General features: G+C 41.9%; 1 protein-coding gene across 1 annotated transcript in view; it reads right to left on the reverse strand.

Moving 5' to 3' along the window:
- Apba1 (amyloid beta precursor protein binding family A member 1) overlaps nt 1-25,505 on the reverse strand; it is a 195,434-nt gene that overhangs the window by 61,335 nt on the left and 108,594 nt on the right. Inside the window, exon 2 of the mRNA XM_076843455.2 lies at nt 4,473-5,759. Within this exon, the coding sequence (XP_076699570.1) occupies nt 4,473-5,690 (1,218 nt within the window). The 5' untranslated portion in view covers nt 5,691-5,759. The remainder of the gene's footprint in view (nt 1-4,472; nt 5,760-25,505) is intronic.

A 25,505-nucleotide genomic window follows, 5' to 3' on the forward strand; every position in this document is an offset into this window, starting at 1 on the left:
TGGCAGCCCCAGTGTCATGCTCCTCTTGTTTACCCTTTCCTTATAGAAGTCACAGATCTCCTGTGGGGAGGAAGAGACCCCCTGGCTGGAGAAGGCATGGGGAAGTCTAATGCCTCCCCTGACTGCCTTTCAAAAAAAAAAAAATCCTCTTATTTTTTTCAGCTACATCGCCATTGTCATGCCACCTGAGGTATCTGGTATCTCATAGATTCCTAAGCCTTTCCAGGGAGTCTACAGTACAAATACTCACAATTATTTGGTAGAACAGAGGAAACAGAAACCTCATCGTGTATTATTCAGGACTGACCAGCTACATCATGGTAACAAACCACCTCCCAAATCCCCATGGCTTGAAACAACAAAGGTTGCCTCCTCTCTTGGTACATGTCTCACACAGCTGAGGCCCCTCACTGTGGGTGTGCAGGATACCCAGAGGACCTGTACTTGCCAGAGAGGTGCCACCATCTTGTGACACCACCATCTCAACAAGAGGCTCTAGGTTTGTAGCACCTAGAGAAGAAAACATGGGTTTTGCTCTTCCTGTCTGTAAGCAACACATGTCAGTGCTCGAATTTCACTCACTGGTTTTGCAGTAAAATTTTAGGAAGCAGGTGGTTTTTCAAAGCATAGATTATTTTTCTTCATATTTTTAGAAAACAAGTATTTCCATTCAGTGACAAACATCTACAAGTTCAATAACTTATAGATGAGCAATCCTATCTTCTCATTCTGTATGACTCACCAGCAAACAAATGCCAGTCAGCTCCATGTGTAAAGGGCTGAAGTTCAGAAGGAAAGAAAAGTAGTGTTAAAAGCAGACTTGACTTTTAGCTATTATCTCTGGTAAGTGGTAATAAAGCTATTCTTAATTACCTTCTGTTTGCTCCATTATAGTTTCTGATCTTGCCGTTCTGAGAATGCACAGCTTTTGCAACAAGAATTCTACAGTCACTTCTCCAGGTCTGCTGACCATAACCACTGTGGGTCAGCCCTTTTTGTTAAAATTTTATCTTTGCTACTAATAACTGATTTAAAACTCAAGTCCACAGACCTTATGTGGGATAACTGCCCAGATGATAATTTCCCTCCCTGTTATGGTTTGGATGTGAGTGGTACCCCAAAAGCTCATGTGTGAGACAATGCAAGGCGGTTCAGAGGAAAAATGATTGGGTTGAAAGAGTCTTGACCCAATCAGTGATTTAATCCCCTGATAGGGATTAACTGAGTGGTAACTGAAGTGATAGGATATGGCTGGAGGAGGTAGGAATTGGGGCATGGCTTTGGGTACATATCTGTATCTGGCAAGTGGAGTCTCTCTGTCTCTGTCTCCTGGTCACCATGATGTGAGCTGCTTTTCTCCACCACCTTCTCCCACTATGATGTTCAGCCTTATCTTGAGTCCAGAGGAATGGAGTTGGCTTTCTATGCACTAAGACCTCTGAAACTGTGAGCCCTCAAATAAACTTTTACTCCTCTATAATTGGACTAGTTGGGTCCTTTAGTCACAGCAGCGAAAAAGCTGACTAAAACACTCTCCTTTAAATGAGTGGTTCTCAAACTTTCACATAATCAGGAATCTCAGGGAGAATTTATAAAACAAAACAAAAAAACAGATCACTGGGCTCCATCTCAGGTATTTAGGTTTGGAAAGGAAGGGTAGTAACATGCATTTTTTTTTGAGTGGGTACTGGGGATTGAATTCAGGGGCACTTGACCACTGAGCCACATCCCTGGCCCTACTTTGTATTTTATTTAGAGACCAGGATCTCACTGAGTTTCTTAGCACCTCATTTTTGCTGAGGCTGGTTTTGAATTCATGATCCTCCTGTCTCAGCCTCCTGAGCTGCTGGGATTACAGGCATGCGCCACTGCGCCCAGCAGTAACTTGCATTTTTAACAAGTACCTTCCAGCTAGACATCAGACCACACTGCTTTTCATGATGGCTTTCTATTTTCTACATCAGTGTGCATGGAATGAGCATTCAGTAAATATTTTTCTGATGCTGAGGTGGAATAACACCATCAAAGGGTTAGCAAATGAAGGTCCTTCTTATAAATATGGAATGGCAGATGAAATACAACCCACAAATTCAAATGGCTTTTTTAAGGGGAATATTTTAAAACCCAGGTTTTAGGTTTTGCTTCATATTAAGTATTCATAACCCAGTGAGCCCACTCACCAATTTCTTAGCATCAAGTTGAATTTTTTTCTCTGATAGTATGGGTTCCTAAAGCATCATTCAACATTCTGTAATTAATTCTGCTTAGAATGAAACATCATGCAAGACAGTGAAGTTGTCTTCCTAGTTCAAATGAATAAAAACTGTCTCAGATCCTACACAGGCTGTGCTGGAGGCACAGCATGAAGCTCCTGGGGTCACATGGTTAAGGTCATTTCAAGGAGTTGGTGCAACTGAGGAGGCTTACAAGAGAGGCTAGCACCTGGACCAGATGCTTCCGCAGCTTCTTCTCTGGTGGTTTTCAAGTTTCTAAAAGGATGTGCAACCCAGCCTCTTGCCAGCTCCTTACTTTTGAAAATCTGCTCAATTTCCACCTCATTTGCAAAACGCTTGCTGCAATCCCTCCTAGCTGTAAGAAACCCGGAGACAGCTGGAGGTCAAGGAGAATGCTCCATATGAGCACACCTGTTTTTAACTGACCAGAAGCCTACAAAACAGAGAGATGCTAGGCATGTCTCAACCTACCCAATGCTGCCCCCTGGCTGGGGAGGATGCAGTTGCCTTCCCTATGGGTTTCCAACCTTTACTCACACGGTGCTAGATTTGCAGTGTAATCAGCTGACAGCACACACTGACTTGACCAAAGCAAAAGGTGAATGATACTGCTGTAGCCTGCAAAACCTTTATATATTAGAAAAAGTGAACATAATAATGTTCATAACAAAATAATAATTTTTCACTCTAAAGGATATACCGAGAAACAGCCTGGTACAATCGTAAATGCAGAATTAAATGAAACTGAATTTAATCTCTTGACCCTTCTTTTACTCCAAGCTCCCTTTTTAAATGAAACTGCTTAAAAATTACCCAAGAGGATGGAAAAGTGAGAGTTGGAGCAGAAAGAATCTTTATAGCAAGGCAGAGGGGCAAAGGTTAGTCTTCTTGATTTATTTTGAACAGATTGTGACACCCAAACTTGCCATATTATCAAACTCCTTAGGTATTTTAAGAATGGAAAATAAAATGTTGATAGAGGCAACAATAGCTTTGTGTAGGTCTTCACAGGGAAGTAAAAATCTAGCTTTAAATAAAAACATGTCTTCTATGAGGTGGGCAGGATGCCCAGGTACCACCAGAAGTGAAATTAGCACTTATTGAAAACCACAATGAGGCAAAGAGTGGGAAACACACACACCTGCAGAAACCCTGGCCAGAAAGGGCTCAGAATGGTTTCCAATAAAGAGGATTTAATGCCTGACCCAAATCTTTAAGGGATATCTTTAAGGCACACTGGTTCCCTAGTTGGGGTCCTGGAATCAGCAGCATCTCCTGGAACCTTTTTAGTGACCATGCTGATATTTAGCTAAAAGCCCTGCCTAGAAAACAAGGAAGATTAAGACCCACCTTCCCTCCGGTCATTATGTGTTCTGGGAAAAAGTTTACAGCAAAGAAACCCCCTTCCCTAAATGACTTGGATAAGATTCTCAGATGACTCTTGTTGACAAGGACAGGCATGAACCCTCCAAACTTCCATTCTTTGCCTAATAAATGATTAGCTGAACTGTTGATTAATTAGAATAAAATGCTTGTTAACTTTGGTTAAGCTTCTTTCCTTCCCCCAGGTGCCTCAACTTTGGCCTGCATAAGCACCTCCCCCAAATAGGCTGGTAGCATGTTAAAATTATTCTCTGATCTACATTTAGTTAGGCCACCCTTTCATCCCACTTCCTCACACCTTGTTCTTTCTAGCCTTACTCTTCCCTGCAAAAACAAAACCCTTTGGTCTTATCCTAGAAAGGTTTACAGATCTTAAGGTTGGAGGTTCTCCTGTTGCTATAACCCTCACCACCATCCTTTTCTTTCCTTTGCAATAATCCTTTCCAATAAAATTTCTCTTTATTCTATCCAGGCTTGATTTTCATTTGTTATTGGAAATGCAAATTCTTGGGCCCATCCCAGAACTTCTGAATCAGCAGATGGATGGTGGGGGCCATGTGTCCAGGAATCTGATTCTCAACAAATCCTTTAGGTACAGTTTGGAACCTAATGATTTACAGCGATCCTGCTGTGGATCTGATAAATGCTTGGAACCCCAATTCCCTCCTGGTGTCGCTTCATTGACCAGAGCTTGCGTGCAAGCTGTTTGAGGGTTACCATGGAAGGGTTCTTAGCACTCACACAGCCCATTTATCCCATGACCTCGTTTTCCCATTATGTTCAAGGCCACAGAGCTACCATCTCCCCTCCCTTCCTCACGCAGAGCTGGGCCAGCCAGAACCCTCGCAGACTTACATCTCCATCCACCGGCCTCTGGTCGTCACAGTCCCTGGTGGGGCTAATGTCCTGGCGCATCACCCAGATGGGCTCTTTGGGCTCGTCAGGGGTGTAAGGCGAACGGATGGTCCTGGTTTTCACCTCCTCGATGGCCTCCTTGATGTCCTTGATGGCCAGAGAGATGGCATCCCTCTTCTCCTTGCTGTACCGCTGCCCTGCCTCGCCACCGGCGGTGCTCGCTGCCCGCTGCTGCCCAGCGGGTGTCTGCAGACCAGGGCTGTCGGGACGGCCCCCACCGGGAGTAGGGGCGCGCTCCAGGTCCTGTTCGGCCTCCGGCATGTCCTCCGACGCCTTGTCGAGGCTCTGCGAGCTCATGCTCTGCTTGACTTCAGCCACAATCTGATCTATGTCCTCCTCCTGCTCGTAACTGTCCATGCGTGGGTACGGCGCAAACTCGGCCTCCTTCTCAGGGCTGTCGGACTCACCGTCGGAGCGCTCATCGTAATGATGCAGCCGCGCGCCCAGGGCCTCCTGGCGGTATGCGGCCGCTTCGTCGCGCTCCTGCTCATAGAGCCTCAGGCCGTCGCGCGCGTCCAGCTCGGGCGCGTCCCCGATCTCCTCGTACACGTGCTCCTGCAGGCCGCCGTAGTCGGCGTAGGGCTCCGCGTAAGGCTCGTCCTCGCCGCGGTGGAAGAGCCGGTGCGTGTAGACGTAGCCTGAGTAGGCCGCGTTCATGGCCTCCTCGTGCTCCAGCGAGTGAAAGTGCAGGTGGTTGGGCAGCGCGCGGCGGTGCGTGGCCTCGGCGTGCTCGGCCTCCGCCTGCTCCGTGTACTCCTCGGCCTCCGGCCGGTACTGCACCGCGTAAGCACTTTCGTCCTCAGGGTCCTGCGCGCGCTCCGCATCGTAGCCGTCGCGGGCCGCGGCGATCACGTCGCCCTCGGCAGTGTCGGTGTGATTGTGGAAGCCACTCTCAGTGCTGGCGGAGCGCGCCAGGCACTCACCGCGCTCCTCCTCCTCCTGCTGCCCAAGCTGCGCGCGGAGGTCCTCGACCACACGCCCGCGCGGGTGGCGGCCCGCATAGTGCTGCTGGTGCTGCTGCTGCTGCTGCGGCGGCTGCTGCTGCTGCTCCTCCTCCACTTCGGGGTGCTCCAGGTCGGCCTCTACTGACTCGTTGACCTCCCCACCTGCCGCCTCGTCGGTCACCTCCACCTCCGCGGAGCCCTCCAAGTGGTTCATGGTGGGCGTCGTGGATGGCTGGGAGAGAGGCTGGGCCTGCTCACTGGGCTCTCATTTTGCTCCAAGGGTCTGGAAAGACAAGAAGGGGAGAGGCTGTCACGTGATTCAAATTGTAGTTTTGAACTAACCACAGAGATAACCATAAAAACAGCTGCTATTGATCCCTTCTGAATGTGGGTCAATTAAAAAATGATTGCAAATTTAAGTTCAGTCTGACACTACGTAGCTCATTTTCTTCATAGCACACACCATAATTTGTAATTACATATCTACTTTTTAAATTGCTTATTGGCGTTCTGCCTTCTCCACCCTCAGACTGGGAGCCTCATGAGCATTTTGTTCTTGTGCATAGTAGTCAGGTTCCATTTCTGATGTACATGAATAAAGAGTACTACTAAATTGAATGGGCCAATTGACACATTTTCCATCTGCTGAAAGATAAATCTCTCTAAATTAAGCTAGGATCCTCAGTACTTTAGAAGCAATTCTTTAAATTTCAAGTAAAACTAATCTTGAAATCTTTTTGAAGCCTTTGTTGTCAATACTATTCTGAGGGACGTTATCAACCATCAATGGGGATACAGCCTGGCTGTCATTACTGACTATGTTATCTCAGGCAATTTGCTTAGTTTTCTGGACCTCAAGATGAGACGGGACTCATTTCCTGAATGCAAGATATTAACCGCTATTGCATTGGGGGAAAAGGACTTCATGGTACAGTAAGTTTGGGAAGTTACAGTTGGCTTGTCATTGTGAATATTCAGGAAAAAGATAAGAAATGTTTCCCTAACTTTTTAATCAGGAAATACTTTTTTCCCCCTAGAGCTGGAGTTGTATCAAATTCATTTACAGAAATATTAACTAGCTTGTTTTTAATACTTCCCCCATATGCCCTGAATCTAAAATTCTAGGATTCTATGAATTGATAATAGCTGGAACTGGATTACATGGCTGATTTTTAGAAAGTATGGGACATTTTCTTTTTTACTTCTAGAGAAACTTGAAACTATAGACATAGATTTGGGTTCAACCTCTATTATTTTTAATCAAAAAATAGTTTAACAGCATAATTTGTGCAATGGAAACAGACACAGGAATATAAAGAATAAAAACAGAAACAAAAAGCAAAAACAAAACTAACCAACCAACCAGGGAACCAACCGACAAAAAACTCAGGATCCTTGGGATTTTAAGACATTTGGATAAATGGTTGAATAATATATGTGAATTTTTCTCATCTTCTTTTGGAGAGTCCATCTTATACATGGCACATGGACAGGAAGTAAACTCCTAAGTGTAACAGCATATAGCTATATAGGTAGTATATATAGCTCACATTCTATATAGGTAGTATAGTGCAGTGTTGAGTTCTGTATTAATAAGAGTGACCAATTAAGGGACAGAAAACTAAGACCTAGAGGAGAGGAAGTCAGGGAAAGCTTTGGAGAAACATAATACTCTGATTCAGAAGGAGGGTGGAGGATGGTGTTAGATGCAAATGGGAAGTACATTTTCATATATTCTATAAAGGTATGTAAAAGAAGAATGGATATGAATGGAAGAATCTAATCATAATGGAAGAACCTAATCATGTCAATATAGCTATAGACAAAAACTGGAGGATGTGGAGTTAGAAAAAAGGACTGATCGTATGCTAACATGGCCGAAAAGGTACAGCAGATAGATATATTGACATGAATTATACTCCACCCAATTCCCCACCATAACCATAACAGTTTCCCTTTAGACATTCATGACAAGCCAAGTAGAAAAGCAGACCATTTTGAAACTACCAAGTCCACCTTGAAGCAGAAATATATCCCCCCATCCCATTCTTTGATGGAACCATCTCTAACTGATGCTCATTAGAAGAAAACAATCATGGTTTACCAAAGATGAACAATCCTTATTGCTTCTCTACTCAAAAAAGAATTCCACTTCAAGTTACTCCCAGCCTGTTTTGAAAAATTGTGGCTTCCCCTCATTAATCCCTGAGAACAGTGACTGTACCTTAAGTGAAAGAAGTTTCCCCAAAGCAGCTATGCATTATCATTCAAACCTTGATAGATAATTCCCTGAACAAAAGTCAAGAGCTGGTACTGAAAGACACCTGCTTAAATGGTCTCTACACAATTCTGGAAAATGCAAAACCCTGGATTCACAGCAACACACAGATAAGAACAGTGTTAACTCAGTTTGCTTTATAAAGATTCTAGAAAAGACAACGGATACAAACTACTTTAAAAGTACACTTAAACCTTAGTGTACAAATCTGAGTTTAATGAACACATGGCAAGTGTTCACAGAAAAGGATAATGAACATACTACAAGATTCTCTGGGTCCTGTTACCCTGAGGCTTCTCAACTGTGCATGGTCAATAATGGAAATACAGTAACAACCATTCCAAGCAGGTGAATGACTTAAGAGTTCATGAGCACATGCAGAAGTGACCAAACCACTTTCTTCAGTGAAAATGGCTTTTTCTTCTATTGATATATGTTTTAAAAAGAAATTTTAGTGTATTCTGGGTTTAAATCATATATGATCAGCAATCAGTGCCTTCTTGTAAATCACACATCGATTCAAAGGAAATGGAATTTCCATGCAGGTGCAACAATAGATCATGATAAAGAAAGCCTTTGGAGGGAAAATATAGTTAGAATAATGCAGCTTTGGTACAATGGAACTCTTTGTTCGCTAAAAATATTCTCTTCATTTCCCTATCTCCAAACCTCAAAGGAATATTTGTACATAAAATGTCTGTATTTCATTCGCCATCATGATTTCAAGAGTACAGTGTGCATATTCATTACAAAATATTAATGAGTATCAGACACTCGGATTGAGGGATTTCCCTATGACAAAGTAACTGGCAATGTCTAGGGAAGGAGCTGGAATTCATGGTTACTTCCATTACTAACATAAGAGAGGGCTTTTCTCTGTACTGTTGCAACTTTGGAAGTGGTATTTGTTAAAAACAAAACCAAACCCAGACTTCTTAAAGAATCCCAGGTTATTGTGGGAATGCATATTGGTACAACATTTTTGAAAAACAGTTTGTCAAAATGAATTAAAGTCTTTCAAAAGTAATATACCTCATGTCCCAGTAATTCTATTTATAGTCTAAAAGAAAACTCCAAGACAAATGCTTCTCCTAGTATTTACTTCAGAAGCAAAAATTATATTACCTAACTATTAAGCACTAACATTTATTAAGTACTTTAAATATGATGCTAAGCATTTGAGCATCATCCATTGATCATGAAGAACACCTATCTCCCAAACCTGGCCCCCCATTCTGTAGTTCCTGTATGAGTCAAGGGCACCACCAGCCACCCATGGGATCCTTGCTTTCACTCAATTGATGGGTGAAAGCCTTAGTAACTTCACTGCCTTAGTAACTCTCAAGTCTGTCCTCATTGCTTCTCCCTTTCCTTGGTCTGTCTTGTCTACACAGTGTTTTTGTCACTGATTTCTCAGCCCCCTCCAGCTCATCCCCTTCCCTTCCAGCCTGATGATCTTTCCAGAACACAATATCTGAATGCATAACCATACTCTGCAAACCCTCCAGTGATTCCCTTCCAGTGCACAGTACAAGTACTTAGCTAACTGTGTAGCAGGTACTAACTGTGTACCAGGCATTTCCCACTGACCAATTCATTGCTCACATTAACCTGATGAAGAGAGGATGTCATCTTGGCTCTTTTGAAAATGATGAAGCAGAGGAACAGGGAGTTAAGTTTTTGCCTGGGTCACATACCTGACAAGGAATGGCGTTTGAGACCTGTTCTCTGACTGTGGGGTCTGGGTTCTTAAGTCTTACTCCTGGCAAACCAAGGCCTCAGGCTGCTTCCCTCTTCCATCCTTATCTTCACAGTCCACCCTGCACTATGTCCGACAGCCCAAAGTCCCAGTGCTGGCACTAACAGCCTTGCCTATTCTCAGGAAATTTCCCATCTGTAACTCTTCTTAGTGAACCTTTCTTATCTTCCTGGAGACAGTGCGTATTTGATGAGTGTCTGTTAGGTGCCATCTCCAGGCCATGTCATGGGCACTAGGGCAAAGCAGTGGCCAAGCCTTGAGAGGCTCCCCTGCTCTCTGGAATCCCCCTTCTTATGCATGGGAGAGGGTGGAAGCAAAGGAAAGGGGAACAGACTAATTGTGTGAAGAAGTAAACAAGATAATTTCCCAGTGAAATATTTTATGAAGGAAATACAACATTGTCATAGGAAGTGACTGAGGAGAGGGTAATATGGTGACATGGGCCAGAAGAAGTGATACTTAGCTGAGGCCTGAATGGTCAAGAAAGAGGATGTCTTGAAAAGATCTGAGGGCACAGGCTTTGAGGTGAGAAAGGACTTGCTGTGTTCAAGGACAAAAAATGATATCTGTGGGCAGATATGAAGTGAGTAAGGGACAGTGTGGCTGGAGATGAAGATAGAGAGATGGGAAAGGGCTGAGTCAGGCAGAATCTGGCACATCATGGTTCAGGGTGTGATTTTATCTCAAGGGTAGGTGTATACTACTGGGGATTTTAAGCAAGGGGGTGATAAGGCCTGTCCCCACTAATCTACCTGTCTGTTTTCTATGTACGACTGTCTTCCCCTCTGCCTTTCCCCACCCTCTTCTGGGCAATAATTGTTTATAAAGATGAAGTCCTTGGGAAAAGCGGTCTTGCCATGCATTTTTGATTCTCTAATGCCATATATGGAGGATATGTGAGGATATACAGCTGGTGCTCAATGAATTTTTATTACTTTAAAAGCAAAAAAAAAAAAATCTTCATTCACTTGCCCTCCCAATCAATAACTAGGGAATGATCTGCCATTGGAGAAGAACTTACTTCTTTCCATCTTGAATCTTTGCTGCCCTCATCCACCTATGAACCCTCCTTAACCTTCTTCTGATGTTTAAGGACCCAAAGAATGCTAGAGATTCAACATTCTCCTACTTTTGAGTGTGCGGATCCAACTGGCCTTTATTGGACATATACCAGACACTGTGCAGGGCAAAGGGGATTCAGAAGGTTTTCTTATGTTACTGCAGATGAACACACAAAATTTCCTAAACCATGGTCCCAGACATTAACTATATAATATATAATTATATAGTGTAACTATTATATAATTATAATACCTGGTGATGGTGCAAAACAAAAATAGGTTCAAGACACAAAAGGAGCCTAGAGTTAAAACAAGGACAACTGCATCCCCTTGTGAGTGAAATTCAGTGTACTATTCTCAAGGGTCTGGATTCCATGAACTCATTAGCAGCCTAGGGCAGAAATGCCATTGTCCAGTCATTTCCTTTCCTTCCCTCCTCCCTCCCTCCCTTCCTCCCTTCTTCTCTCTTTCCTTCCTTCTTCCTTCCTCCCTCCCTCCCTCCTTCCCTCCCTCTCTCCTTCCTTCTTTCCTTTTCTCTCCTTCGTTCCTCCCTTCTTTTTAGTTACACAGGAGTGTGGAATCCATTTCAATCTTGTTCTTGATAATCTGGAAGACGGAGCAAAGGGAGGAGGAACAGGTAGCTGCCTAAATAAAATTTCTCCTTATCTACAAAAAGGCTCATGACCTGGAAGACACAGGAGAGAGCACCCCTCCTCAAGGGAAGCTACAGGATATGAAGAGGGGGGCTACAAAAGGCAGGGCCTCCAGACTACCAGTAGGAAAGCACAGGTGGGTTTTGGGCTCCTAATTCTGGAATGTTCCATAGCCTGGCTGGGAAAGGAGAACAAAGGAAGAGAAATTCACTGTAGTGCACCATTTAGAATTGAAACAACATCTCCGGATTCGGCAGTAGAATCGTGACATCTCATGAGGTTAGCTGAGGCTCATGTTGATTTGAGACTTTATAGAAGGAGCAGCTGTAAATTGCTTTCGTTGATCTTTCCTTTAGTTGTTGGTAAGAATTTCCAACAAACTGGCCTTTTAACACATTCAGAAGTAGTTTTAGAAGAAGGGTCTGATTGACAATCAAATGAAGTGTAGAAAAAAAAAAAAGGAATTGCAGCAAGTTGTTAATACAGAGGGAACTTGTATGTTTGTGGATTTGTGGGGAGGAATGGTCAGGGGCTGGTGTTAGCAATGTAGGTATAGAGAAAACACATGAAGGTGTGGAGGAGGGAGGAGAAGAGGGAAAAGAGGAAAAAAGACTGGACTAACTATCCTCTTCCCTAAAAAAAAATAGAATAAATGATTCTATTTATATAAAAGCTTTTATATTTGTGCATATTTATCTTTGCACCATATCCTCTAGATGGCAGATGGCCTGCTGGACTCATCTTTCATCTACACCTGTAACTGGACTTGCCTTCTAGCACCTGTTCAACACAGGTGGGTGGATGCTTGTCCTTCTGACCAAGGCTTGGCGAACTCTGTGCTTTTATGGTCACATCTATGGACTTAATGTGTTTTTGCTTGTCTTTCTCTATTTCAGTTGGAAGTAAAGTCCCATTTCTTGATACTGCAGCCTTTCCTAATATACCTGCATATGCACTATTTCAGTAACATAGTGTCTGCCACCAAGCCTTGGGTGGAGGTGGCATTTGACCCTGAGACTATGGTGGTATATTAATATCCATAGCAACAAATAGTTGTGGTTGCTAAAGAGGATTATGCCCTCAATGCAATACACACACACACACACACACACACACACACACACGCCTCTGAATATAGAAATTAATAGCTCTTATTTAAAAAAATGGATGAGACTATTAAGAATACCCATGTATTTTTGTCTATTTCCTCCACCATATAAAAATGTTTTCCTTTCATGAGTTAGATCAGTTGTGAAATATCCACTAGAGAATCCAAAGGACATCAAGAACCCTGCTTGAGTCATCAGCTCTTTTAAACATAATGCATCCATATGCAAGAGTAACATAAAATACAGAAATACAAAAGACTAGAGTTCATTAAAGCTTAACTTCCTTTGACTCATCTGGGAATTAAATTCAGTGATAATGGTAGTCAAAACATGGATACAAAACACATTTCTTCTTCCTAAATTTGTTTTCCAGTTTAGATAGATTCATGTGGTCAGAAAAACCCTGTTGAAACAAAACATCTGCCTCAGCAGAAAAACAAAATTATTTCCCCTGATATCCTTGAGGCTTAAATTGTGAAGCATGACCCAGAAGATAGGGTTGGTAATGATTTCAGAGTGAGGAGAATACCTGAAACCAAGGAGGGCTGTTGAATGGCTAGACGTCAAGTAAGGTAGGGTCTCTGTCCTTGACCTTGTCTAACTTAGATGAAGACATATGGCTGCACATCTGCAGAGCCACTCTGTACCCTCTGCCTGCTCTGTGCCCTATAGGGCTGGCCCCTCTGTCTGGACTGCATCAGAGCCATCTGGGCCTCAGGGTTTCGGTTCAGCCAATGGGGAGGTCTAGCAAGATATCAGCTGGAGGGAGGAGCCTGGGGTTGGTGTATTTTTCCTTCCAGTTCTCTCTCTGTATAGGGTAACCTCTGATGAGTAGCATCTCTACTCTGAAGGGCATAGCCTCAACATGATGACTCCTTCCTCTTCCATTCAGGCTTATAGGACACAGGGGTGGTAGAGTCCCACATAGACCAGACCTTTGTAAATAGTTCCCCTATTATACTCTTTGCCTCTCTGCATATTACCCAATTTGAGTGCCCCATCTAGCTCTTACTGGAACCTAACTGATACCTAAGGTATGATGTTCATGTTGGTAGAGAATAATAAATAAATAAAACAATAATTAGTTCATTTTAAAACAAATGTAAAATACTACTTAGTACAGCAAGAGTTAAAATATTGCAATAGAATACTGAGAAGGATTTGCTGGTAACATCAAATGTCATAAATTTACTTTGAAAGCTATTTCAAAAAAGGAGTGGCCAAGATTTTTGAGCAAAGGCAATGCTCTTGAGTAAGTATGGCATCAACCAAGGTGACACCCTCAGGAGAAATCCTGCATTAGGCTTTACTATTTACTATGTTTTTCCAGCTCTACAGCACCACTTCTCCAGAGTCTATATGTCATTCAAGGTATTGACACAGGACATCCAATGGAAGACAAATGGGCATAATTAGTGTGCCTCCCTGGGCCTCAGCCTCTCTGTCCCTCCTGTCCCTAGAGCACTGGCCATCTGACCCTCTTTCACTGCTCTATTCCATCTACTGCAGCCTGTTCCCAGGCTTCATGCAATCCTACCCTCTATCCTTTACTCTAGGGTTAGGATCTGGCCCCTAATCATGTCCAGTGATTTGTCAACTTGTCCTATAGGCAGAATGGCCAATCTTCCTCATTACTTCCAATTCCTCATTCTTTGGTATCAAGCTTATCAATGCCCTGTCTGGGTGGCCAGGGCAGGATCCTGGTCCTTTTCAACAAGAATGTGGTAGATGCTGTACTTACTCAAAGGCATTGCCTTTGTTCCAAGACCTTGGCCTCACTCAAAGATCCTTTTTTGAAATAAATTTCTAAGTTAATTTGTAGCATTTGAAGTTACCAGCAAATCCTTTTCTATATCCATTGCAATATTTAGTCCTATTTGATTTTTTTTTACCTTGAAGGATATACCATCACTTTATTTACAATTGTTGACTGTGAATGATTATCCCACCATCCACTCCAAGTAAGAGGGTATTAGTGGTTAAAGTGATGGTCTTGGGAGACAAAATGTGATTATGAATCTTGATTTTATCACTTACTAGCTCTTTGACTTTGGACAACTTGCAGCAAATGTGTCCATTTTATTGTTTCTAAAATGAGGATAATAGCAGTACCTATAGCAAATGGTTATTGTAAGGCTTATATAGTTAATATGGTACTTAAGACCAAGGTCTGACACAGTGGGAGTATCATTTAACATTTAGTAGTGCATTTCCTGCACCCACCATAATTAGTATTTAAGAGATTAACACATAATCATTAATACATTAAAAATTAAACAATGATAGTATAAATGCCTGAGCACACAATTCATTTATTAATATTACCATTTTCTACGTAAGGCAATGGAGAACAAGCATTCTGAAATAAGACTGAGTGCAAATAATTCCATCAAATAATAATCACAAACGCTGAACTATATATAGGCATACTATACATGCTTTATGTGCTGTATTTCTAGCCCTCACAACAGTCCCAGTGGGAATTGTTATCTCCATTTGCTGATTATGAAGCAGAAGCTCAGACAGCTTAAATAAATTGTCCAAGGTCATTTAGAGCTGAAAGGGGTGGAGATAGATCTTCTGGCTCTCACCGTTCATGTTCTTCCTGTTACATTACACTGAGCTCATAAAGTGATGTGATTGATTTTTTTTTAAAACAAACATCTAAATTGGTGTAATCCCTTTTAGAATAGTCACCTTGGCAGACTCTAGACATACATGTTCCAAGGGCACTGCCTTTACTCAAAACACTTTGGGCATGTCTATATTGGAATTGATTTCAAAGTTAATTTAAGGGCTTTGAAGCTACCAGCAAGTCATTTTCAATTCCATAGTCATATTTAGTAATATCTGACTTTTTAACCTCAAAGGGTATGATCCAGATTTATCACCCACCTTACTTATAAGATTTGGCCCAAAATGCTTTTTCTTTTTTCTCATTTTTCTTTTTTATCTTTGTGAATCATTTTTTTTATATCCTCCGAACATCCAATCTGTCCCTAAAGGATGAAGATGGGCAGCTCCAGGGTTATTAAAGATTCTAGTTCAAGCTCTGAAGTTAATTCCAAAGGATGAGCTTAAAAGCTGTTTTGGTCAACGGCCACATCTTTAACACAAGCCTTTTTCCTCACAGAGGAAATGGTGGGACAGAGGCCAATTGGATGAATGCATCCCATGTGATTACCGCAAAATCAGGTTCATTGCTTTCATCCTGCCTTGAAGTCTGTGGCCAATGTTAACCAGGCAGGAAAATTAATTTGTCCACTTAGATGAATTTAGCAGTGTCAACCACAAAGCTCTGATCATAACCCAACCTTTGATTAAAGAGAAATTTCTAAATTTATGTAGATTTCCTTATTGTCTAGCTCTTTGTTTAGCACTTTAAAGATCAAATCCTTCATTTATCATCCTGATTCCAATAAGATACATGAAATAAGCTCAAGGCAATCACAGGAAGTCAGAGGGGAAATCTTGCAAATTTTACAGAAAACTCAAGGGATGTTCTCTGGAAATCAAAGCCAATTAAAAGTCTATCTGAATTTTTGTGAAATGCCCCTGGTATAAAATCAAATATATATACACAATCCATAATTTACCGAAGGTTACAGAAACTTGATATTTTTTTTTTCCTGTTACAATTGCTTTTTTATGCCTTTCTTTCCATCCCCATGGTTTTATTATCTCTGTTGCTGCATCACACTCAGATCAGGGAGGTATCACATCATCATTTACAATCAATCTGGACCATTTTTCTGATATTTCTACCACACAGCCATACACACAGCACCATAGGTTTAAGGATAGTTAAGTTTCTAAAATCAGTTCAGCTATGTTAGTTTTCAGAGGCTCATTAATTCATTCTGCAAAAGGAGAAGACAAGGGAATCTCAGGCTAAGGACGAATTGAACAGTAATTCATTAAAATGCAGTCTTTCCTTTGAGACCATATCATCTCAAATTTACTACTATTGTTACTTTTACAAATTATTTGGCTCATTAGAAAGTCAGTTAACTTGCTCATCTCGATTCCCTCAAGTTTCCTGTGCATTTCTTTCCCCACGTGTACACCAGAATGTCAGCCATGTTACTCGTTACAAAGCTTCAAATTAAATTCTTGTTTTGGAGCTTCTTTCTATTCATAGGTCAGAAAAGCAGCATAGACCATGCTGACCATTATCTTGAAATACCTTTTTTCAGTTATGCCTCAAATCTGCTTATACAAGGCTGCATTCAGTGATTCAAAAACCTATATCCAGGAAGGTTTGCTCCCTGCCAGCCCAACTTCACAACTCCCAGAGAAAAAAGTCCATTACGCAACTACTAGGTAGCAACAATGGAGGGGGCTTGAATTTGATGAGCCAGAAATCCCGTACTGACTTCAAAGCCTCCCAAGAGAATTACTTCTTTCAGCTCATCATGTTATCAAAAAGTTAACAGGGAAGGAAACAGTGTGGGCAAAGGCAAAAATTACTTTCCCTTCAAAATGATTTGTGAACAATCAAGAAACCCATAATAGTTCACAGGCCACGTTGATTAGACTGTAAAGAAGCAGTGTGTATCCAGCAAAACCTCTTCTTCTAGTCACTAATTTCATTTAGGGCCCAAATAAGGGAAGATGTATGAGATCCAAATGTGGTGTTCTAAGACCCATGGCCTTAGAACATCAAGGGGAGATGTGAGTTTCTAAAGGAACTTATCAAAATATTATTATTTTAACATAAGATTAATAAAAAATTACTACCCCAAAGGTCTATAGTATTTTTCCCTGCCAAGTATTCAAAATCCAGTGTGTGTCTTACACTTACAGCACATCACAATTAGGAGGAGCCACATTCAAGCGTTTGATAGCCACATGTTGGACGGTGCGGTTCCAGATCTTCCTTCTGGGCTCCCTCCTATTTTTTCTTTTACAGAATAATTTAGCTGTGTTCAAGTGCTTCTGAAAGTATATATTGTTACCTACTTCCATCACTCTGTTCAACAAACAAAAGGCCCTTCAATGGCAAGAACTGTGCCTCTTAAATAACGAGAGATTATGGTCACTGTCACCTAGGATCAGGTCCTATGCTGCCTGGTCCTTGGTCTCCCTGGCCGTCAGTCTCTCCACATCCCTGCCTCCCTCAATCTGTCTTCTGCTCTCATATCCTTTGGAGTTTCAAATCTATAGTCACGGTCCCTGCTCCCTTTTCCCCTTTGGTCACCCTAAATCTCACCCTCCCATTCCCTTTCTGTGCCCCTCACAATAATCCTTGGGGGCATGGCCATAGCTAACCAACAGATCCTGTCCCTTAGCAACCAAGGCCCTCACTGCAGAAAACAGTAATTGAAGTTGTTGAAAGTTTTCAAACAGGCAACAAGGATCAGGAGAAACCAGGGGATGTAAGAACAGAGGGAACTTTTTTGCCTTATTGGGAGGACAGCTGGGCAGGGGGAAAGGAACCACAGGAACCAGGGGACAGAATCAGAAGTAGGATAGTGGAGAGGTTAGGCACACACACTGAGTCGGTCTTCCCAGACCAAGTCTCAGTTCCAACACTCACCAGCGATGTGACCATGGGCCGTCATTTAACCTTACTGTCTGTCCTTCACTTTCCTCTTCTTCAAATGGGAGTAATAATAAAACTTACCTCATGGAGTTATTATGAGGATTAAATGAGTTAATGTAGCACTAAGTATAGGAATAAAATATACTTTGCAATAAAATATACTAGGGTATGTAGCACCAAGACTGACCCTAATATATACTATGGACTTTGGGTGATAATGTCTTAATATGTTCAGCAATTGTAGCAATTATACCTCTCATGTACGGGATGATGATGGTGGGGGATGTTGTATGATGGGTTAATGTGGGAACTTGATGTACTGTCCATTACAGTTTGCTGTGAACCAAAAACTACTCTAAAAAAATTCCAGAACACACACAAAAATGAAGCTGCCCACATGGAAGCTTAATCACCATGAGAGTTGGTCACAACTCCAACACTGTGATATCACTGTCCCAATCCCAAAACCTGATGGGTGCAGATGTGGGTGGCTGCAACCCACACGGGGAGCCACTTCCCCACTGCCTGGCTCAGAGCCTGCCTGGTGATACTGTGTGTGACTGCTCTTTCTGGAGCCCCCTGCCAAGTCTGCCTCCGCACTGTGGCCTCTGGCTCACAAAGTGCCTGCTCACCCAGAGGTAGCACTCAGCTCACATTTGCCACTGTGACTTCCCAGTCTGCTGCAACCAAGCCTCATTACTTCAACTCGCACCTCAGTGAGTGGTTGAGATGCTCTGTTTGAGCTTCCATCCCAAGCCTCTTCCGCCCTCTGGTACTCATGCTCGTCCATGACCACTCAGGAAATCCATGCCTCTGAGCAGGCGAGTCATTTCCTGCCCTTGATTTGCAACCATGCACTCTTACAGCTTTTCCTCATCTATGAAATGGCCAGTGAGGAGTAGTAATTTCAACATATTGAAAATTACCATTCAGAGGAATTTACATACATACTCACTCACAAGTAGGTGAAGTGAAAAGACTGGAAACAAAATGTTCACCCTTAGGAAATTGGTAAAATATGCTATAGGGTGTCCATGGGATAGAATTCTACAAAATGCAAAGAGGGTGTTCTTTGTGACAGAGACAGAAGGAACTCTCTGGATCCATTATGTTCAAGCAAGGTCAGACGTGTGTGATGAATACAGTAGTCCCCCCTTATCTTTGGGGGATAGATTTCAAGACCACCAGCGGATGCTTGAAACTGTGAATAGTACTGAAGCCTGTATATAACATTCTTTGTTATATATACATAACTATTATGAAGTTTATAAATTAGGCATAGTATGAGGTTAGTATAAATAATAAAATACAACTGTAATAATATATTGTAATGAAAGTATGTGAATATGGTGCCTCTTTCTCTTACACATACACATATGCATGCAAGCACACAAATCTCATGGTACTGTGCTTTGTCCTGTGCAATGTTTTCAGACCTCAGTTGCCTGAGTGTGATAACGGGAAGTGAAACCCTGCTTCGGGAGGATTGCTGTGCTGTCTAATATAGAGTAGAAGAGGAAAAGAATAGATATGTATAAAAAGCTATGAGAGGCTAGGTAAGGAACTAACACCAGTGACCACTTCTTTTGTGGGAAGCAGGGGAAGGAATGAGAACTGGGGAGATGGGATCTGGGGTGAGATGGAGGCTTTGCACCATATGCCTTTTATACTTTTTAATGTTAAAACCATGAACTCATTAAAAAAAACTAAATATGTAATAAAAATACTCCTATTTTACAATGTTGGTGATTACTTTAACTGCAGAGTGATTGGGAAAATGTGTCCTGCTGTCCTGTGGAAGAAGGTCTGTGTGGCAGGGCTGATGAGCAGAATCCCTGTCAAAGCTCTGTCGTGTTGCTGATGGAAATTCTCATCATATGTCAGGTTTCTTGCGGCCATGCTGGTCCTTACCCTCTGTATCTCTTTAATCCTCACTGTTCAAGGTTGATGTCTCTGTAGACAGGCTGCAGGGGTGGAAGTGGTAAGGACTTTGAGAATTGCAGCCCTTTTGTGGGAAAGTCTAATCCAGATTTCGATCATTCAAGTCTACTCTCTAGAAACTCAGGTTTATCAGTTCACCGATGGATATAAGTAATAGAAATTTAGAATTGAAAAGGTTGGGAAAGCCCAACAAGTCCCCATTTTATAGATAAGGAAACCAGGCAGTGGAGAGTTTACATGGCTTGTGCACACTCACTCCTGTGTTAATGAAGCTAGCACTAGAGAGCCTGTTGCCAGACTCTTTCCACTCCTCCTTCCATTCTTCCAGCACAAGGCCTTTGTGTTCATTACAAAGAGTACAAGATCCAATTGTAGGAAACAAATCTACTAAATGAAAGAAAGCAATTACAAAAAGATGTTTAGTTAAATGATATCAAAGAAAAGGAATTTGAAATATGAAAACAGCTCAACTGATTGACTTGTCATCTTCCCTGCTAGAGAACATTTGACTTCCCTATATCCTGTACACACATGCTCTCTGTGGGAAGAGTCCAGGGGATACGCGTCATGTATACATACTTATCTGGAAACAGTGTGACAGTAATGGTTTGTTATCTACCAAGATTTGGGCTCACCCTCCATGCTATGGTTTAAATGTCCCCTCCAAAACTCATGTTGAATGTCACTGCTACTGTAACAGCATTAAGAGGTGAAACCTTAAGAGGGGATAAGGTCATGAGGGCACAGCCCATGCGAATGGATAAGGCTGCTATTGTAGGAATAGGTTAGTTATTGTGAGTCTGGGACCCAGATGTAAGGATGAGTTTGACCTCATTCTTCTCACTGTCTTGCATTACACGTCCTCCCTTGGTGATGTCCTCTGCCATGTTATGAGTCAGCAGAATGACCATCACCACATGTGTAATGGTTAATTTGAATTTTCAACTTGATTGGGTTAAGAGATGCAGAGTAAGAGGATCATGGGTGTGCCAATGAGGGTGTGTCTAGGAGTGATTGGCATGCAGGATAGCCAATTGAAATGGAGAACTTCCCTAAGTGTGGCAGCACCGACCAATAGGATGATGGCTTAGATGGAATAAAAGTTGGAAGAAAAAAGCTCCATTCTTTTTGAATGGGTTCTTAATTGCTGCTTAAGTCCTCTGAAGATATTGGACTCTTGCTTCTTCACTCTCCCAAAGTGGACTCTGCCAATGATTCCCCAGAGCCTTTGGTAGACTGGGGTAGCACCATTGATCCCTCTTCTTCTGGGGCTCTAGCCTTTTGGACTGTGCATCTACTGGTTCTTCCAGCTATCTAGCCTGCAGACAGTCATTGTGGACTATCCACCTTGTAGTCTTGTAAGCCAATCTAATAAGTCCCCTTTTTATAATTATGCTTCCTGTTGATTCTGTTCCTCTAGAGAACCCTGACTAATACAACATGCCAGCACCATGCTCTTTGATTTTCCAGTCTCTAGAACCAAAAGAAATTAATCTCATTCTTTATAACTTACCCAGTCTCAGGCATTCAGTTATAGCAGCAGAAAACCAATTAAGACACTCCATATATGGAACTGTCACCAAAAGCTACATTTGCAACTCTCCTTGTCTCTAAATAGGGCCATGAATAGTTCTCCTCAAAGGAATGGAAGTGGAAGTGAGGATGGCATTTCTGGGTCAGATCATGTAAGCAGTGAGATTGCCTTTTCTATAGTCTCTTTCCTTATCCTCTAGTTAAATGCAGAAGATTCAGAAACCTGAGAATACTAGAATCATAGGAGGAAGTGAGCTGGGTCCCCAAATCAACCATGTGGAGAAAAACTGTCTACTAACTAGAAATGACCTGCCACTGTTAGGAATTAACTTATAACGGGTTGCACCAACAAAAAATTCGAAGTTTATGTTAACCTAATAAATCAATGCATACATTTCAGTGGGGCCTGGAAACAAACCATTAACTTTCAGCTTTAAAAAAGAAACATGAATGCTGGGAGTAAAATATACTTTTTTCCCACTGTTTTTCTGGCAGGGGGCTCTTCTAGGGCGTGGTTTCCTCCATAACTCTGCACAATATATTGGAATGTATTGACTTAATTTAGGCAATGGCTATTGACTTCCTGCTATGAAAGATGAGAATTTAGTTTAATCTCTCCTTTTTCCTTTTGCCTTCCAATGCTTAGTAACTATATTTTTATTGACTACTTCTGTAATTTTAAGTATCTTTATAATTGGTATCTTGATTTTTTCACTGTAAATGATACAACATTTTATCTTTCCACTTTATCTTTACTCTTCTACCTCCCACCCACTGTCAACCACAATTTTACTTTTTGTATTTGTCAATATAACATTTATTTTATGATATGTAACCACAAGCAAGGCTTGTATACTTTGTCCATAGGCTGACTTGAAATGCTGAAAACCAATAAACGGCCATTAATTTATTGTGACTACATATGTAATGTTCACCTGGGTGCCAAGGAGACTGGTATGACTGTATTTTTGTCTCCATAAATACAATATCATGGGTCATTCAAAGGAGAAGTTTCTAGTATCTTGTTCAAATAGAATGTTTTCCCCTAACATTCCATCAATTGCTTTAAAGCATGCCATATTTTAGCTTATTTAAGATTCAGACATGACCAACTTTAAATTTTTGTTTTTAATTTTAAAGCCCTTGGGTTTTCTTTCATCTTATTGAACAACAAAAAAGTACGATTTTACCATGACTTCAGGTTTTCCCTTGTATCAATAAAATTAAGTGAGAAATGGATCCCTCTTTACTTAGCAGACCTCTTTTTGGTCTACTATTTAAAGTAGACCAAAGTCTTAGTTCTCCAAGTGCTGAGAGCCATAGCCAAGTAGGAATGACTCATGGCATTTTGGGTTGAAAGGTGACCCTGCTCAGGGATTAGGGTGGCTCTGGGTTTAGGGTGGATCCTGCTGGGAATAGGGTTTAGGGTGGATCCTGCTGGGAATAGGGCGGCTCCAGGTTTAGGGTGGATCTTGATGGGAATAGGGCGGCTCCAGGTTTAGGGTGGATCCTGCTGGGAATAGGGTGGCTCCAGGATTAGGGCGGATCCTGCTGGGATTAGGACGTATCCTGCTGCCTCAGGCGCCCGCTCCTTTGGAGTTCCCGTTGAGTTCTCTCAGGGTTCTGAGAGAATTGGTGCGTGGAGCCAGGTGGAGGCAGGGTGTTCACGGGAATGGTGGGTAGAGTGTCGGTGAGAGTTCGGGAATAAAGAGTTGCTGTTTGAATCTACAAGGCTTTGTGGTGGCTCCGTTATTTTGTGCCCAGACAGACTGTGGCATTTGGTGGTATTGTGGCATTTTGTATCCTCCCCTTCTGCTTGTAGCAGATTATTTATGGTGTTTGTGTAAAAACCACTATGGTCATTATTTAAGTTAAACAAAAGGGGGAAATGTTAGAGTCTGTAAACAAGTCAAGATGGCACCTGGCATTTTGCAGAGGGAGTGGTTTGTGAAGTAAAGACAGCAAGCCATTAAGTGTGGAGATTTCTTATTGGTTGACTGCTGTATCTAGTTTATGTTAATTAAGATAAGCTGTGTGGAATGTATATATGCCCATCTGGTCCTACAATAAATGGCTCCCACTCCTGCTGGATCAATCTACACATGTTGCTCATCACCCCCCCACCCGCCCCGGTTATTTTGCCCAGCCAGCCGGATTTCGGCATCCAAGGTGGACAGTGTTCCCAAATCTGATTCACAACTATCAGTAGTGATTTTCCCTTTAGTGATCTCTTGGTACACTGCTTCTTGGATCCCTTGACTATTTCTTTTTCATTTTCTTCCTTTTCTGGAATATGTCCTGAAAATTTCTCTATAAAATTTGGAGTCCTTGCATGCCTTAAAATGCTTTGATTAGGCTCTTAACACCCATTGATCATTCAGCATAGAAATCTAAGTTCATAATAATTTTTTTCTCACACTAGAAAGTTGTAATTCCACTGTGCCCTTACTTCTCATGTGCATATGAATCACCTGGAGGTAAAAATGCAGATTCTGATGGGTGGATCTGGGTGAGGCCTGCAGTTCTCTATCTCTTGTAAGTCCCAGATGATCTTCCTATTGACCTTAGGACCACGTTTGAAAAGTGAGTTCCCAGCATGTAGCCATGGATATATTTTCTTTTTTTTTCCCCTTGGGCGGGGGAGAGGGTAATTTATGATAAACCCTCTGTTCTTCCTTTTCCAACTTCTGAACCAACAAAGAAAAATGCCAGAGTTACACAAATGGGTACTGTAAGTATCATCTGAAAAGTTGGATTGATGTGTGTCTTTAGATTTGCAGTCAGATTGTTTTAGTGACACTTCACCTCTGCATTAGATAGGTGATCCCACCTCATCACTGGGACATCTGTCAACAACAGGTGTCCTTCACAGGCGCAGGGCCTGCGTGGGAAAGCCTCCTGTAGGGTTATTGGCATTCAGACACATCCTGGCTGCATCCTTGATGGAAAAGAGGACCCAGATGGCAGCAACCCAACACTCAGCTTCATTCTCCAAATTCACCAACAGTCGTCTTCTGGAGAGAAGGGAATGAGGGGCAGGGAGAGATGCCAGGAATGCTATTTCACAGTGAATCATGATGCAGGGAAATGGAGTTCCCTCAACAGATGTTATCAGCAGATTTAATTTTGGCCAGTCTGGTAGGGGATTTTTAACTTGAGTTTCCCTGACAACTAATAAGGTGGCCTCTTTTCATAGGCTTATTAGCCATGAATTTCCTTTTCTGTGAACTACCTGATTTTCCATTGAGCTTTACTTTCCTTTATGCACTGGTAGGAGGCTTTTTAATATTAGGGATATTAAATTTTTATCTGTCACACTATTGCAAATATTTTTTTCCCAATATATCATTTGCCTTTGGCTGGCTTTATAGTCTCTCTTTCCAGAGAGAAAAGTTTGATTTAGTAGTACTAACCAACAAAGATGAGGACTGCTTGGTTGAGATGGAACACATCAGATTCTTGGGTACCTCAGGTTGTTGAAGTTATTCTGAATACTCATTGGAAAAGGCCGAAGCTTTTCTTTTCTTTTCAATTAATGCAGTAAAAAAAGACATGCTAGAATAGTTTTGACCTTTCCCCCTTTGTTGGCAACAATAACCTCATTAAAATCTACTAGTAGTTCTCTAGTTATCTATATGTCATCTGGCTACTTACATGGGCAGAAAATTATAAAATCAATTTAAATAGTTTGGGAAGTGAATGAGGTCACTTCACAATGATTTTAATCTACTGCACTAATTGCACCTAAAGTGCCTGCACACATTTCTCCCAATTAAAAATTCTAGTTAAGTGTTGACATCTTTAAAACACTCTGATGATACACCTTGGAGGGTGGGGGAGTCTGGGCTGATTCTTCCTCCTTCATCTGTAGGTGAAAGGATTTTCTCATTTCTCAAGTCCATGGAGCTTAAGGATAAGGGCTTTTGGAGCTTTCCTGGTATGAACTTCCCAACTGTCAAGCAGCAAGGAAAATGAGAACTGCCGCAGTCTCTGGCTGGGCACGAATCACAAGTCTCCACACAGCTTGTAGATTCAAACAGCAATTCTTTATTCCCGATCTCACACCGGCCGTCTACAAACACGTTCTGGGGGAATCCACGTTCTCTGCCCAAATCCACTCTCTGCCCAAATCCACTCCACATGGGCTTCT

The sequence above is a fragment of the Callospermophilus lateralis genome, chromosome 2 (genome assembly GCF_048772815.1).
Source record: "Callospermophilus lateralis isolate mCalLat2 chromosome 2, mCalLat2.hap1, whole genome shotgun sequence".
In the NCBI taxonomy this organism is placed as follows: Eukaryota; Metazoa; Chordata; class Mammalia; order Rodentia; family Sciuridae; genus Callospermophilus; species Callospermophilus lateralis.